The sequence below is a fragment of the Hoplias malabaricus genome, chromosome 8, assembly GCF_029633855.1.
Source record: "Hoplias malabaricus isolate fHopMal1 chromosome 8, fHopMal1.hap1, whole genome shotgun sequence".
NCBI classification, from domain to species: domain Eukaryota; kingdom Metazoa; phylum Chordata; class Actinopteri; order Characiformes; family Erythrinidae; genus Hoplias; species Hoplias malabaricus.
The window spans coordinates 27,835,386-27,853,662 of record NC_089807.1 but is presented as its reverse complement, the minus strand read 5'-3'; the positions used below and the strand labels follow the sequence as shown (position 1 = coordinate 27,853,662).

Genomic DNA, 18,277 nt, shown 5'->3' with positions numbered 1-18,277 from the left:
TTCTCATTTAAAGGAACAGTCTCCATGCTGAAAATGGTAATCTGAACAGGTCCATTTAGACAGAGGGTGCTGTGGTGTTTGAGTCTTGTGGTATTTTGACTAAATGTCACATTTGTTTCATTAAGATCCCACAATTGTTTTTAACTTATGGAGCGGCTAGATTTTGTTCCCTACAAATATGAGCCCCTACAATAACATGTCTCCAAATTAAGAAACAAATAGTAAAGTGAAATTCAGAAAAAAATCTTTCCATACAGCTATACAGCTTTACAATGTTCAGAACTCATTCTGACACCTAGACATCTATGTGTTTTACATGAGTGTAAGGCAGGCCTTTTTTTTTCTTTTTTTTTGGTGTCGAGCTTGTGGACCTAATAAAATCAACAGTTAACACCTTCAAGTGATAATTAGGTGAAACCTGAGCAATGCCCAGATGTTGTCCCCCGTTATGTAAAAACAGATTTTCGAATTATAATCTTCACAGCAAGTTGTAGTATAAATTGCCTGAAATTGCAAAGATGTCATTCCAATTTTAATGCTTAAATGTGGTTGATTATTATATGCCTCGGTATCTCTCTCCACATTTTAATTTATGTATTGGTGCCACTTTAGAATAAGACTACACTTATAAAGTGTATGGTTTAAAATCTAAATTTGAACAGTTATTAATTCATTTGTTAATAATAAATGATAAATTTATCATTTGTTAAACATTTAAATAAGGACATTTCCAATAAGTTGATCCTTTAGGTGCTTTCTTCGTGTTTTAATCATTGGATCTAGTTTAAGACTTTAATTAAACCTGTGTATGGATCAGCTACAGGTACTTTAAGCAGAAAAAGGGAAATAAGACCCAGAGACTAGACAATGCCCTTCAACAAGAGTCCATCAGTCCATTATAAGAAACTAAATACAAAAATAGAACACTGAGTGTAACCAAAATGTATATGTTCCAGTTGAAAGCAAAGGTATGCCTGTGGGCACAGGTGAAGTCAGTGTATAATTTCTAATACATAACTACGTAAACTGACTTTGGAGAAAATGCATTAATTGGAGACCAATATATGTAAGCACATAGCTATCCCCCCAAAAAATAAAGGATCTTCATTTTTGTCCATTTTCTACATTGTTTTAACCATTTAGCTTATCTTTACCCTGAATGGTGCAGCTTCTGGGTGAATAGACCAATAGAAATGCTTAATTTTTTTTTATATTAACTTCCATCAAAATGTTGAGTATTGATGAATATCTATATCTATCAGCTGTAGGTGAGCCTTAAATCATCATTTTTATTAGGCTACCAAGTGTTGGCCAAACGGGCATAAGAGCCCCCACAGAATTTGGGCTGTGGAGCAGGGAGATAAAACACCAGTGATCCAGAACTAAACATGCAATATTACTATCTGACCTCTAATTTTCTTTTGGCTGAATGCCATCAGATTCTCACAAAAATGTTAACATCGAGTGTTGCGCATTTTTAGAAGAGTAGTAGCCCTTACTGCAGCAAAGGGAGGCAAATCCATGCTAATAATCCAATTATCACTTCTGCATGATGTACCGTCCGAAATGCAATACTTGCAACACAATGTACTTTGTCCATTGAGAAATGGACTGTGTAAATGCTGTTAGAAGCCCTGCACTATATAATGAGCATTTACCTCACTATTGAGAAGGAGCACTTCAGAATCCCCATGGTTTTTATCTTTGACACTGCTGAGAAGAGGCAGAAAAGGGGTGGAATTCTTGCGAGTGAATCAGCAATTGAGATGATTTATCATGCACACCCCATGAGGTCGGAAAATAATAACGGCCTGCCATTTGTCCTCCTCCACAACACCCCACACATTTATCCCTCCTCCTAAAACTTCGAAAAAGAAGTGGAAATGAAAGATTTTATCATACATTTTCATTACAGGGTTCCAGTGGTCCCCACCACCAACTGAGCTAGAAATTAATTCTGCTAAACCCCATCAAACCTCTACCTCTGCTTATGTACCTTGTTACTTTCTGAAAGAAAAGGGAATACATTTTAATTTCTGGATAGATTCTTAAGCCTTTAATGGACCTAAAAAGTTTGAATGGTTACTCCACAATTTGTGTTAAAGCAAACTATGTAACACTTAAAAATCAAAATCTTCTTTCACATGTATTTATGGATGTCTTGTAGTTTAATTTTAGACCTTTAAAATACCTGCAAAGTTTTAAAAGATTTCCCCATTAGATGTGTTCATTTGTTTTTATTGTTTTTATTAATAAACTCAATATTAGATTCCATACATTCCAATGTATAATTCCTCAAATAAAACAGTCAGAAATGCGTCCACCGTAAATGGGAAGGGAGAACATTAAACCCTGGAATGACTTGAGGCTTCAAAGGTTAAAATTTCAACAAAAGTCCCCATATTGAAAGCAGTGGATTTATTGATAGATTACAGCATGTCCAGGCTGCTTTGGCAGAGTAGAGCTGCTCTGTTCTTGCTCATCTATGACAGCTTTCCAGAACACGCAGTCAAGATTTGACTGTTCTTCTCAAAAACACTACAACTTTATTTGCCTTGATTAAGTTTTCTCACCATAATTCATAATCAGGGACTATGAGATGCAATTACAAATAAGCAATATAAAGTTTTTTTTAAACTTTCATTAACCTCAGTGTGATACATTTAACATATTTATTAGCACTCCAACATTAAATAATTAATATTAGGCCTGTTCATAAGGATTGCATAACACATGCATTAGCATTGATAAAATACTTACAAAGTTGTAGCTGAAGTTTATTAAATGCTTTAATTTAATCATCTTTATACTTAAACATTTATAACGCTGATATAAATCATAAGATTTATATTTATTATGCTGTTATAAAGCATAATTCCTAAAAAATGAGACTTATGAAGTAGAAGGTGGGCCAGAGCTAAACAAAAAATCTACAGAATGAACAATATGCAATATATATGCATGTGTTTTTAATCTGTTCCCATGATTTCCAAATATTTCTCTTAGACCCTTCAATTCAAACTTTTATTTGTCAGTAGCAGAATATATTATTAAGTTTCCATGAATTCCAAAGCAATATCTCAATTTCCCCCAAAGGTTTTAAGTGAGTATAAAAGGAAAAGAACATGTAAATTGTGGGATTTATTGAGATTTGGTTTTGGTACAGAAAAAAATAAGGATGATCCAGTCTTCCATATCGTCTATCTGTATGATGAAATCTTCTAGGGCATATGTCAAACCCAGAACTTGGTCACAAAATTGTTTTTAAACTGAGCAAATACTTTTAAAGAAAATGAAAATGACTTGTAAATCAAGTGATGATTGACCGATTTCAATAGAATGCACAGGTTGTACAGAGGACTCTATCTGTGTTTCTATCTGTATTAGTGAGAAAACACCATGAGAAACAGGGTGTGTTTATATGTGCTGAGTGCAGGGTGCCTGACCTGATAAGATGTCAATGACCTGAGCTTAGTGTAAATGACCTGTTTGTATAGTGCCCAAAACTCTCGGTGTGGAGGGTCAGCGCTGGACCACCAGAGTCTCAGGGGTCCTGCAACTGCTGCTGGGAACCAGCTCGCTGCTCAGTTATTTTAATAAAATCAGAGGGAGGGACTCTTTCAGTGGAATGTTGAGGAGATTTAAATGCTGTTCTTTTCCAATGGCTTTGTAGTAGGTGTCTGCAAAATATTTTGTGTCACAAGACTCATTCAGTGTATTTCCAAAGGGATTTTAACGTCAAAATTCTTTGCCTTTTTAAATGCACTCTTACTTTTTATTTAGTGAATTAAACAGCTAGGAAAAGAACCATAAAATGGTGCCTGTGTAACAATGCACAGCCCAGAAAATTTACTTTGAGGGAACAATACACACTTTTTTGCACACATTTTCTTAAATTGTGTCCAAATTACATTTATGTTCTTAAAATTTAAAATTGAAAAGTGAAAAAAAGTGTTTCTTTTATTTTTTGAAATATACTTAATTTGTTGTATTTTTTCCGTTGTTCCCATGGTTTCAGGTCATTCTCTCATTTTCTTTAAAGCACCTGCAGTTTTTTAAAAGTTTTATTGTTTTTTTTTTTTTTTTTTGTATTCACACTTTTTAAAGTAAGAGGACATTATTAACATAAAATACATTTACAGGCAATGAGAGAGACATTTTTGTATTGTGGGAATGAAAAGAAAGACTAGGCAATTTTTTAAAGGCCATGTTTAAGTTCACTATGTTTGAAAATCAACAAATAATCATTTGACAAAATGCCCAAACTTTTGCACAAAACTCTGTTAGGAGAAATGCAGGCGCAGTCTGAACTCTGCAGAGGTTTAAAGGCAGTCTCAAAGAAGAAGGAACACACCTTTTATCACCTCATTAATCTTTCAGGGCCTATCCCATAGCTTTGGACAATTAACCTTCATTTAACACAATGAGCTCTCAGAGCCACATGGGCTTTTCTTGTAGAGAGCATCTGCCCCAAAGGTTACAGCTGAAGCAACACTATTACTCTAGGCTTTGTTGCTATGGTGAGGTCCCCATGCAAGGCTAGGGCTAGATCATCTCTCTCCTGTGACTGATTATGAGCTACTACATCTGTCACTGCTAAATTAATTCAACGTAATAAAGGCATTGCATTAGTATATTTATGTTTTTACTGGAATTCTTAAGAGAAATGTACTGACCCACCATTATTTCATACACTACACCACACCTCTGTAAGCTTTAATATGACAGATATAGGCTTACACCACATTTAAATATTTGTAGACACCACTTCTAATGGCCCAATGTTTACACAGTAATTTGCAGCATCGCACAAAATGTTGGCACAATCTTCACAGAAAAGCAGGCAACGTTATTTAATAGATTAGTGATAAATGTGTAATAATATGGTAATATAAGTGTAACAACTCTTATTTATCCATAAATGAAATGACAGTTTCCTAGTTGTTATGATTGCCAATGAATTATTTCCCTAAACACATTGCACTAGTTCTGCTGAAATTATGTGACAATAGTGTGTAAAACTGCATCACATTTCTGCCAGGTTTTGTCTTTAAATGATTATATACTGTGTGGTGTTCAGAAAGAGTTACTGCATCTCACAGCATCTGATCATAATCTGTTCTATCTGATCTGAGCTTTACCCAAAATTACCCATCATTTCTTACTGAGATGTGTACTTCACCAGAGCACAGAATCGAACTCTAGTTATCAGCTCTTGCTGCACTTGATTACCAAAACTGCCATTCAACTATAGTCTTCTGCCTTAAAAGAAGCTGTTTTACCTTCTACACCAACCACATACTAGAGCTACTCCCCAATATATTCTGAGTAAATGATGTATTACCTGATGTTACAGACAGTAAGAGAGGAAATAAATAGGAAGCAGTTTGTATTTCACAGCTCTGAATAGTTTCACTGCATTTGCGGCCATTGTTTTACATTAGCACCACATTATTTTTGCAGAACTACAAAAATAATAAAAAGGTAATAACCCATATACAACCCATATAATAACAAGTTACTAAATATTTAATTAGTAACAATTAAGAATCTGTTACATATATAGGTAAATGCAATATACAATATGTAATGTGCAGCTGAAAAGCATTGCCATATTTTAGTCTAATGAGCAATACCAAGTATGACCTAAGGGATTTTAAAGCCCCTAAGTATATAGCTGTAGAGCAGTGGAAATGTATTCTCTGTCTATCTAAGATAAGCCAGAGTGGTGTTTATCCCAGAAAACATCACCCAATCAGTCCTTCAAATAGTGTGATTGCTTTTTTCCAGGCAGTATTCAGTAAAATAATTAGAGTCAAAATGTATAATTTGTAAAGATTTATTTATTTATTTATTATTTATTTTATTTATTTAGTAAAGGCCCAAAACTTGGGTTTTACGTTCCCGTATATGGTTGAGTTACTGGTGCCTGTGGAGAAACTTCTTTACCTTGGCCTGAGAAGGTCTGGTCTTGGGCCTCTTGTGTTCACATTTCCAAGTTTTCTACAAAGTGGCTTATTAGATTTTTTGGCCTTCCTAATGATTGGCCCCCAAAAAAATATGGTACCGTGGTTGTGGCCTCACACAGATGGCTGTGTTTATTTATTTCGGGGAAGAGCTGTCTTGGGTTGGAAGCTTGTCAGCACACTGAGCTTCCCTCCAACATATTATCTCAGAGAAATGTCAGTTTAAATATGTAGCTGTAGGCACCACAGCTCTGAGCCATACCTGTCAGAAAACATACCTTTGTTCCCTTGAATTCTTCTAGACTTAACCACCAGGCTTCCACCCACGCCAGCACTGCTCCAAAAACTTAATGCATGTCTTTGCAAGAAACTTTTGCTCTGAGATCTGCATGGAATCTGTGATTTTTAACATGGCCACAGCTCATTGACCACAGCTCTGCAGCTACCAGCCAAAATCTGGGGTGTTTCTCAGTGCAGAACACCTTCATGTTCCTGGGAAGAAACCTTACTTCTAAGGAAAAACTCATCAGAATACAGATCAACACAAAAGTTACATGTCAGTTTCCAGCTCCAACCATTTATAATATAAATATTTAAATTACAAATGTCAGAAAAAAAAGCCTCAACTACTAATATGACATTTTTCTACTCTTTACATTTATCACAGCTATTACTTTTTGGAAGCTCTTTAAACTTTCAAAGTTCATTGTTGTTTGCATACCCTGCTTCCCACAATTCCCAAAGTAATCTGTAATCCCGAACACATGCTGAGGTCTGAAATCTGGGGTGAGTCCACTGTTCTGAAAACACCAGCAGCTTCTTTGTTTGATCTGATTCATCTTTGTTTATTTCCTTTTCTCAGAACTCAACTCTTTATCTGAAGCAGATTTAGGTGCATCATGTCCAGTTTTACACTGAAGGATCATTGCATTGACCAATGATAAGCAGGGTGAAATGGGGATAAGAAAGTATGTGGAGCCACACACAGACTACATTCTGTAATCATAGAACTACAAAGTATTCCTGTATGGTATGTGGAGCTGACAAAATGGACAATGAGTGTAGATACGTGATAGGTGTTCCTAATCCAGTGATCTGATTGTTCAGTGTAGTTCTGAATTATTTTGCTAATGTAATAATTTGGCAATGATTTATGGGACTTGCAGTTCATTCAATGGATGTATCCAGGCTTGGGTTGTAACTCTTATTGTCTTAGTTGCTAAAGTTTTGGAACTAAATGTGGAAACTATATGTTGAAGACCTCATGAGAATCCTTGAGAACACACAAGAGCACAATAAGCGATGCCTCTGACTTGTAACCCGACTTGGGATAGTTCAGCGCTGACAGTTTGAGTTTAGGTTTCCTGATCTCTGGCCCATCTTCCTGAGCCTGTACCTTTGCTGTTTGTTCTCTGTACTGAAGTGCAGACCTAGGCCGGCAGCCTGCTGTTAGCTGATGGGATGCGAGAAGATGGCTGCAGTAAATTAGCACTGTTTACACGATGAGGGCCGTCTGCCTGCTGCAATATCCACCACTGTGGTGAGTCAGAGAGGGGTCAGGTCTGGAAATCTACAGCGTAGTGTGCAGCAGCATGGCTCCCTCCCCCATCCTGCCAACACAAACAGTAATTACAGCCTAGTCAGACAGCCCCTCGCTCTGAAACAGGACCTGGGCCATGAGAAAAAGCTGGCAATTAGGGCTGCATTGTTAGCCAAAGCGAAGGGGAGCTCCCTTTGTTTTTTCTTCCTGCCCCCATGCCCTGAAGGCCTGAGAATGCAGCTCTGATGGCTCCTGACACTTGGTTGAGGTCAGGGGCAGGAGAGTAGCCTTAATTTCACTGCTCTGTAGGCCCCCCCTCCCCCCAGCCCTACAACCCCTTCCCTTCTACTACCACCACCAGCCCAGTCTCCTCCACCTCCACCACCTTCTTCCTCCTCCTCCTCCTCCTCCTCTTCCTCTTCTCTGGCCCCGACATCTGGTTTTGCCTGCTGGAAAACGTATTTAATATTCTCCTGACAGTGGAGTGGGACATGTGGAAAACATTCTGATATCTTAATCTGCATTGCCTCTGCAAAAAAAAGGAAGGAAAGATACACGCTTGACTTTGTAATTTGTAATGACAAATACAAAGGCTTCCAGAAGCTTCCGTAACAGCTCCAGTGGCTGTAAGCCCACTGTCTCAAGGGGGGGGGGGGGGTGCAGCACGGGAGAGTTTAGCCCAGCTGTACAGAACCTGCCAGGCCTGGCAAGGGCCTTTCCACAGCTCTGACTTTTTCATGGGTCAGCTGGCTGAGAGAAACATCTATCCAGAAAAACAGGTAAATACAGGGATTACTGAACACACACTTCCCCTCCCCTCCTTTCCACTGTGTAGAAAACACCAGGTGTAAAACGGCTGAACATAACCTCATCATCTAGCCGGGATAGTGTTTTAAATATTAGGTGCACCAATAACACCAATAAGTTTTAAAGCATTTTTTTTTGTGTAATGTATAATTGTAATTCAGGATTAAAACATTTTCCCACTCTTTGTCATTTTATGTTAACTGTTACATAATAATAAAAATGACCACTGTCATGTTATGTTTAACATGCAACTTACAAATTAAGTAGTTTTGAAAAGGCTTGAAAAGAGAAGAATATATTCATCACTTCATTCATTATGAATTCCATCAAGGAATAAGCACTGCAAAAGCATGTGCGTCAATTTGGTTTGTTTTTTGAGGATAGTATTGTATTTAGATATATCCAAAAGCATGCATGGGTATGTTGTGGTTTAGAAAATATAAAGATGGTGATTTTGATGTTTGTGTTTGTGAATTAAAATGTAATTTTTGTTCATAAAAAGTTTTTAAATAAAATGCCATTTGTTTAAAATAGCTCTTATAAAATTTACATACGGCTGCCAAGAAAACACACAACATCATTTAATTAGTATTTCAGTAGGTTTATTCACACGCTTCAGTGTCCATTCCTTTCAGGTTTCTTCCTTTGAGTTTACCAAAAAAATATATGTGGCTATTTGTTCACACCTCCAAATTTCAGTCATAAGTCCTTTTCACATATAGTCATTGTCTAATGAAAAACATGCATCTCCAAAATAGTTCATTTACAGTAGAAGGACAAAACCTTCTTAACTTGCAGTGGAAGTCGGTGTAAAAGATTTGATTCCAAGTAATTTTGGAGCATTTCTATTTGGTCCATTCATTATGAAGCTTTCACACAATGTCAAGGACCACTGCTATGTTCAAATGATATAGTACACTAAAAATTGGCAAAAATAGATAGGCAGAGAATCTCCAGAGTATCCTAGAGTGGTCCATTCACACATGTAGTTCACAGTGGGATATTTTCTGTGTCAGTTGGAAGTTCTTGCAGGTTTTATGCATGGGGTATTGCCTGTGCAGGGCATGCAGGAGATACGCCAGAACATGGCTCTATTCATATTGGCACTGATTTGGACTACTGGTCCAATATTGGGATAAACTCTTTGTAAAGTCTGGGAGAAATGCTGTGGGTGTGTGTGTGCATTCACACATACAGTGTGGGTAACATCTAGAAAATGTCCAGGTTATTTTGCATGTGTGAAGGAGCCTTCTTGTTTCTTGTTTAGCTTTTGCAACCACCTCACAGGAGCAGCCAAAGCAGATCAAGTAACCTACATAGTCAACTTGGCACAGGTTTTATATCTTGTGCCTATTCTGATGAATCCCTAGCAAACCACCTGGGATTGGGACATACTCTAGGAGTGCACTAACCAGCACAAAAACACAGTGACTGGGCAGCAGACATATGGAGAGCTCACCAAACTCCACGCATACAGTGATCTGAGGCAACGACAGAACCCCTGAAGTCCAGGCCTTTTTTATATAATATATTAAACAGTCAGAACCTTGGCGCATTGTGTAGCAGCACTGCTATTCATTGCTGCATCTAATATGTCATAAATCTCTCTCTATTATTGTTGCTGTTGGGAATGGCTGGTTCTACAGGGACAGGTTCCCTCAAACCCTGTGTATACATTGTACATTTAACTCTCTGTCCAAAGTGTTGGAAAAGTAAAGTTTCCTGTTAGATTATAGTTTAGCTGATATCACTTGGGTCAGAAGGGGATCAAATGGACGCTTTAGGAGTTGGAGTTGTAACACCTTGGTCTTACAGAAGGAAAGGAAAACAGAGCCTAAAATCTTTCTTAGTCAAAGTTCATAGTCGCAATGTGGCCAGAGTGAACACAAAGGGAGTATGCATTCTTAAAGTAAATAAGAACACATGAGTGAAATGTCAAATCCTGTACTAGGCAACGTTTTTCGGGCTGTTTGGTCGAGCGCTCCAACAAAAGCTCTGAGAAGCAGGGCCGGCCCTGGACGCATCATTAATTCTCATATGGAGGCCAGACGCTTGTGGTCCTTTTTCTCACACGGCAGCAAGTTTCTACAATTACAGTGATTATAGACACTGCGCAGTTCAGATCGACGCTGAGGAAGTGCAGCGAGACAAGAGGCACTTTTTACAGGTGATTACTTTTTCATATGTGAGAGCCTTATTTATACAGGACCGCAAGAAGAGTGAGACATTGTGCCTCAGTTTGATTTATTTGATTGCCCTTGGTTTAAATCTCCTGACAGCCAAAGCCTAGCATTATTCATAACATTCGGGAATAGTGCTCAGATTTTTCTGGTGTCAAATATTTTTTACTTTTTTTATTATTATTATTTCTATATATATAATAACATGGGGGAAGAAAACATAAAACCAAACTAACATTTGTTTTATTCACATTTTATATAATTTATTCAACCTCAGAATCACAGGGCACAATGTAGGAACACACCCTGTAGGGGAGCTGATCCATCACAGGGCACCACACACAGACCTGTGGGAATTTTCACACAGCCAGTCCACCTATTATGGTTTTTTTTTATTTTGGACTGTAGGAGAAATCTGGATCACCAGGAGGAAACCCATGTAGACACAGAGAGAACACATCAAACTCCTCACAAACAATGATTTGAGGTGTGTCTCAGAACCAGGGCCACAGGACACTGGAGTTGCATTGAGACTACCTGCAAAACCATCATGGCTGACTGACAAATATCTTTCAGCAAGAAAAACTAGTAATTTCTCTTTATTAAACAGATAAACTAGCAAGCCCAAATAACTTTAGAAACATGCCCCTCCTGGTAACTCTTGTGATGATTGTGGAGACAGTGTAGCAAACCATAGCGAGGCACATGAATGAAAGAATGCAATCCTTCACAACTTAAAAATAAATTTCTTCCATATTTAATTAGCACTTGCATCTTTCATTTTCAGTGTATATTACAATTTATTATTTATCATTTATGTTTTTACAGTTCTTTTTTTTAGGGTGTAGAGTTACAACACTGCTCAAAACTCAGGTTTGACAGCACGTTTCAGAAGGTGGTGCAGCAGGCAGCACAGGTGCTTTGTCATGTACCAGATGCTCCTTCAAATGCTGTTCAGAGTGTTCCTGGTTCTACATAGAACCATGGCGTTTACTAAAGAACATGTGAACTTGCTCAAGCTCATAATCCCTGGATTGATTGGACTTCCCAGAAAAGCTGCAGCAGAAGGCACAGGTGCTTTGTAATGTCCCAGATGTTACAAACCAGTCCATTTCCAAGAAACAGAGGCACATAGAAAGTTCACAGCATGGCAGAAGATAATGGCCAGTATTGTTCTCCAGCTTTACACCCTCTAGCCATGGAACTAGGTATTGATTGCCCATTTTTCTCATCTCGTTGGCAGATGGGGGTTTCTGTGGTGGATTCCTCAGTCGCCGGCCTTGGGGGATGCCCATACGCCAAGGGGGCATCCGGTAATGTTTCAACTGAGGATGTGGTGTATATGCTGCATGGACTGGGTATTGAAACGGTGAGTGGGTTCTCTTTTTTGTTTCACTCACAAAGAAAGCATTCATAGCTGTTGGAGGACTTGAAAATACTTCAAAACCTTACCCACCCCCCTCCATATTGTTGCATTTCAGTATTTCAGTGCCACATTCAGAGGCAAGTTATAATATGATTGTAACCACATAATGTGTGGTAACAAAATATCTACAGGCTGTATGTAGCCCCACAGCTTAAATATGTGGAATCATTAGAGTGTATGTGTTTACATGGAATTAAAACATATGTGATGTAATCATCAGAAAACTAAACAACAAGGTCTCTACAAATTCAAATGTGTTGTTATTTTATAGTCAATAACCTCCCATCCACTGGTGGCACTGTTGCATTAAGTGCTTTCAATATGCCCAAAAAGGAGCTATGAATACAGCGCCATTTTCGGTTGGCGATAGCATTACACAAGTACAAAACACAACAATTTCTACTCTACTTTTGGAGTTTACACTTATGTTGGTTAAGTGTAGCATCAGGATAAGGTTTAGGGTCAGAGCTAGGCTTAGGGTTAAGGATTATGTGTTAGTGATAGCATTTAACAAGCACAATGCAGTGCCATTTATAACCTTGTAAAGCTTAATTTTTGGTTCATGGTTAAGTTTAGCATTATAGTTAAGTAGGATTTAAAGGCAACATATAGATAATTCTGGGGAAGTATTGTCCTGTGAAATAGCACAGTAGCTTGTATGTGACTGAAGCTTAACTTGTCTCTAGATGTTTGTTCATCATTTTAATTACCATAGAATCCCATTGGGACTTGAGCACTTTAGTTTCATAACATTTTCATTCTGTGTTTACTTTCATGCAGCTGTGGAATTTGTAGCTGTGAAAGTCAGTTCCACTTTAAGTTACCTAACTGCAACAGCAAAAATAAGTCAATAATTACCTAAATATGGAGCAGAAAGAGAGTAACATACTCATCTATTTTAATGCTTTCCAACATTTGGAGGCTCTCCACCATCAAAACACATCCAGGTGCTCTTTCTTAGCTGTGACTCAACCAGTGGTGCATAGACACTCTTAACTCTTAATCCCCCCACCCCCAACTTAACACTAGGCCTTAAAACTTAAAACTGTAAAGCTAGCAGATTGTGAGGAAACATTCTCTGAATTTTATAAAAAGTGTTTTTTATTCCTTTTATTATTATGATTCAAGTCATGAACATTGCATGAACGGTGGTGCAGCAGCTAGATGCAGTCACACAGCTCCAGGGACCTGGAGGTTGTGGGTTCCAGTCCCACTCCGGGCGACTGTCTGTGAGGAGTTTTGTGTGTTCTCCTCTAGTCTGTGTGGGTTTCCCCTACGTTGGGTGGATTGACAACTGAAATGTGTGTGTGTGTGTGTGTGTGTGTAACGCCCTGTGCGCGCCCCCTCCAGGGTGTGATCCTGCATTGCGCCCAGTGATTCCAGGTAGACTTCAGACCCTGAACTGGATAAGCGGTTACAGACAATGAATGAATGAATGTTGCTGTTTCTATATTTTTGGTGCTTACAATTACAATAAATTTAGGTTTAGGTTTATTAGGCTGGTTGTTTTATGAACATAAATAGTACACTCTCAGAAATACGCTCACTGTGGTACATATTCAGTACTTTTAGTTAGTGAAAAGAAATTGTATTATATTTTGTATTTATTGTAGAATTTTAATTCAATTTGATTTATACACTGTATTTCATCTCCAGAACTCTTTTTAAAATCTATTTTACACAGTTTTATAATGAAAACTTACAGATGTTCAATTCTTCTTCTAGAGAAAATAATGTAAATCACCATTAGTGAAAATGACTGGATTTTATCACTGTTGTAGTTTAACAATGTTTGTACTTTTAAAGAACAAGAATGTATCTGAAAATAATCTTTTTTTCTGATGGTGTAGACATTTTACAAATGCTAATAAAATTTCCTACACAATTTATTAAGATCCACTCAAGCTGCACACTGTAGGACTTAAAACTTCTTATAAAAGCCAAAAGAAATGTCCAATCCTTTGTTTTTCTGTATTGTTGATACAGAAAATACCCGGTATTTATGAACATGACCTACTGGTGAAACTGTGTCCGTGGTAATTATGGTCTACAATTTCCCTCACACCCTCATCCACACCCAAAAGGCCTGAGAACCAGCCCAGTTTCTTTTTCTATTGCCCCCCCTGCTGTAGATCCCTCAGCACTACAGTTCTTTGCTCTGTTAACCATTTCCTGTTCTGCAGGGTGTGGATCTGGACAAGGTCATTGAAGCGGGAGAGTTCATCTGCCAAAGTTTAGGGCGGACCACCAGCTCGAAAGTTGCTCAAGCTATTAACAGCTCAAAGCAGTCGCTCAACGTGTCAAACTAAATGTGAGATATATTTAACGTCATGACTTTCATTTTCTATTTACTATCACATCATCCAATGCTTGTGTTTGCAGTGCAGTAAGGTTCGGCCGTAGGGGAGAACGGGGCCTAACTAGACACTCTATCAATGCTGTCAGTTTTTTTAAACTTTAACATCAAATATTCATCAAATCCAATGTAATCTCCATATCTTCAGATATAGAAATAACTTTTTGAATGTTGAAAGCAGGGATTTACCAACTTTTGGGAAAAGTGGATGTTAAGAATATTCAGCCACTCACTAACTGGTACATTTCTATTATATTTTGGTGTTTATTTATTTTAAAGGACACACTGGAGATTTATTAACGTCTTAATCTTCGTTTAGTAGTGCCCTAAGTACACACTTTCAGATAGTATATTCACTTTAAGTTCTGCATTAATAATAGCATTTATAGATATGATTCAAGAGTATCTATTCACTAGTGATGCTTCTATCTATCTATCTATCTATCTATGTATCTATCTATCTATATATGGAACAATGAAATCTCTTTTGAATCACTTTATCTTTTTCTTTTCTTTTTTTTTAATATCAAGTAAAGAGCTTGATGTGTGTGCATTGATTACCTGGGGAAGAAATAGCACTAGATTGCACTATCCTGGGGCTATATACCACAGGACACCTTTTAGTGGAGCCTTGCCTCACGATCGTTGCTGATTTAATGGCACGAAGGGGACCTACACAATATTAAGCTGCTTGATCTAAAGTTATGGCTGATATATGTATGTAAATGACTTATTTATCCTCTAGTAATGGCCTCTATATAACATGGAATATCAGCTCCTTGTGTATGAATATCTTTAAACGTGCTAATATATATAAATATATACAATATTTATAAAAACCCTGTGCCTGTGCTATGCCCTCCTGGACGCCTAAATGGAACCTCTTTAATCAGATGCCAGCTCCAATGCCAGCTAGACTTTATGCACCAGCCCACTGCTTAAGGGTCTGAACCCCTGCTCTGTTTGCAGAAGTCTGCGGACACCCAGCTTAGGAAAGTTAATCTTCATGTATCAGTGGGGGTCCTCCCTAGTTCATTTCCTGGCCAATGTGGTTGCAATTAGACAGAAGCCCATGCAGGGGTCACACAGGGCACTGTGGTTTTAAACCAGTAAGAGCTCAATCATTATTTTCCTGTCTAAACATTTTCATTTCCTTCACAGATCTAATGAAGAGGGTAAAACCTTGAGGTCTCAGGCTTCATTCTCTTAACCCAATACAGTAACATCACTTACACCTACGGCACTCCCCAGGTTTACACTGCATTCACAACAGGCCAAAACTTGAACTCCAAAGATTGCCTAATAAAATGTGTGCTATACTGTGCTTAACTTAGGATGTGTAACAATGATGTGAATTGTGATTCCCTATATGCCTTAACCTTGATGTTGTTCATTCATTCATTCATTCATTATCTGTAACCGCTTATCTAATTTAGGGTCGCGGGGGGTCCAGAGCCTACCTGGAATCATTGGGCGCAAGGCAGGAATACACCCCGGAGGGGGCGCCAGTCCTTCACAGGGCAACACAGACACACACACACACACGGACACTTTTTGAGTCGCCAATCCACCTGTGGGAGGAAACCAGAGCACCCGGAGGAAACCGACGCAGACACGGGGAGAACACATCAACTCCTCACAGACAGTCACCCGGAGCGGGAATCGAACCCACAACCTCCAGGTCCCTGGAGCTGTGTGACTGCGACACTACCTGCTGCGCCACCGTGCCGCCCCCTTGATGTTGTATATATTTGTAATTCATTGACATATATGTTGATATTGAACATTAATTGTACTTTTTAACTGCTGCAAAGAAACGTGTAACTACTTGATAATACTTTATATTAAGAGTCACAATTAAATTAGTATATAAATTATAAAAAAATTATAGTATATTATAAAAAAAATAGTCATTAATTATTAATTAATTCTTTATTCAACAGTAATTAAGTGTACTAGAACAGATGCCAGAAAAGAACCAATTTCGGTTTCATGAAGGACCATGTTTGTTGAAGAGATGTGTGAGTGTGCATAACCTTTTTAAGGTTTAACCCATCATTCAATCTAAAGCTTCTTTAACCATTTAAAGTATTAGAAAAAAAAGCTCTTTATGGAACCAAACATAGTATTTTGCTGGCTTTGCTCAAAGACCCTTTTGTAGCACCTTAATTGTTAAGAATGAATAGTTTATTATAATTAAGAGTTTACAGTACATTACTCTTTTCTTCATAACAAGCATAAAACATCACTAGTAGTAACCTATAAGTAGCAAGTATATTTCCAGTTCCACATTATATGGTGAATCAATTACATTCTGGAATATTTAAGGTGGAATCAGAAGGTTTGAAAAAAAAAAAGCTGTGGAATAAGAAGCAGAATTCAGTTTTGCATCACAGAAGCATAAGGCATAGGTGATAATATATGTTTGTGCATCAGATTTAAATGTAAAGTCCAGAAGTGCTCCTCTGAAGGCACTGCAGACTGATGCAGAGCTGTATACAGAATACACCTAGTAGCTTGAAGCACTGTTTCTTTTTTTTCTTTTTTTAAATATAATTTGTTCTCATTTTTTTGGCTCGTGATCGTTGGAACGATTTTAAAAAACCCTGCATTACACACTCAGTGACCATTCTATATGAGCTTGTATAGTCTGTTTCCATTTCACACGTACAATAGCACCTACAATGGTCTAAGGTCTAAGGTAGACCTAACAGGGCAGGAATTTGTCTATGTAGACCACTTGGCTTTGTGCTTGATTTTACAGGGTGTGGCTGAAACACATGAACTTAACAATAATGAAGGGGTTTCACATACTTTTTACTGTAAACTTTGTATAAGCTAAGGACAAACAGAATTATCCGGCAGCATTCACTTATTATTAAGTAATTATTGACTAAATAATCTGTTATTGGTGACTCTGAGAGAAAGATATGTAAGATAATACAAGGGGCGTTCAAAAAGTCTCTTGATAAATGTATGACTTAAAATTATTTATATTTCTATTTGTCTAATTTAAAAAAATACATTTCCTCTTTAAAAAAACAGGAACAGGACAAATTCACTTGAGTCCAGGCTTTGAGGTGGAGGGCTGATGTCCACAATCAAACACAGAACAATGATAAATGTTCGTCAACATACCTGTGCTACAATTATCATTTTCAGCAGTGTTTCTTATCAAAATGAGCTGATGTTTTCTTTATATTCCTCCAGAAATTGTCACTTCCTAGAACCATTGTGAAACTACCAGCAAAATTAATAGATTATACCTATAGTTAGAACGTGTTGAATGCCCCATTGTATACCAACCATATTGTTTTGGGCCATTGATATTGGTCTGGTTGTGAAACAATATGGACATAGAGCATCTGGCATATTATGTTTATAAAAATCAAGACATTAAAATACATGTTTTTGCTCTGATGTTGATGATTTGTTTGTACTATTGTAGAGTTCTCTCTGGATGCTGGAAATACTCTGCATGCTTCAGTGATGTAAGCTCCTGCAGGAGATTCCTAATCTGTCTATTTTATTACTAAAATGACTAAACTGCTGCTTTGTTGTAATACTAACAGTTTTCTTTTGTACTTTTGAAGTGACTAATCACATGTTGCCAGTAAAAGTGTCCTATGCATAAATAAAATGCTGTGCTCATCTCAGACTCAACCGACTCTAGTAAATATGACTCTTCCAGTTGATTTTGTGGCCATTTTAAAGCCTAATGTTGTGTCAATTCTGTAAGGTTTACTCCTGATATTTATGCCTTGCTGCTTTCGGCTCGATGGGCTCTGAGATCAAATGTTTGAGGACTTAAGGTCCAGGTTTTTTGCCTGTATTTGAGAGGGTAATATAGATGTAGGGCTGTTCACTCTCAGGTGAATAGCAGGGCAGGAGATGGTAAACAGTACAGCTGTTTATTACAGCAGGCTATAAGGCATTTATCCCTGCACTGTAAAACTCATTACATAAAATACACACCTGGTTTCCGCAGCCATAAGTGACTAC

The 18,277-nt window shown here is 37.7% G+C and overlaps 1 protein-coding gene across 3 annotated transcripts in view; it reads left to right on the top strand.

The window, feature by feature from the left end:
* Positions 1–17,893, top strand: part of hmgcll1 (3-hydroxymethyl-3-methylglutaryl-CoA lyase like 1) — a 35,220-nt gene extending 17,327 nt beyond the window's left edge. Inside the window, exons 8-10 of one of the 3 annotated variants that reach the window (XM_066679509.1) lie at positions 11,737–11,862; positions 14,103–14,230; positions 15,712–16,237. In XM_066679509.1, the coding sequence (XP_066535606.1) occupies positions 11,737–11,862; positions 14,103–14,228 (252 nt within the window). In that variant the 3' untranslated portion in view covers positions 14,229–14,230; positions 15,712–16,237. Of the gene's footprint in view, positions 1–11,736; positions 11,863–14,102; positions 14,231–15,436; positions 16,238–17,320 lie in introns of those variants that run through there. The other 2 variants (XM_066679510.1, XM_066679511.1) reach the window with 2 other exon arrangements.
* The last annotated feature ends 384 nt before the right edge of the window (positions 17,894–18,277 follow it).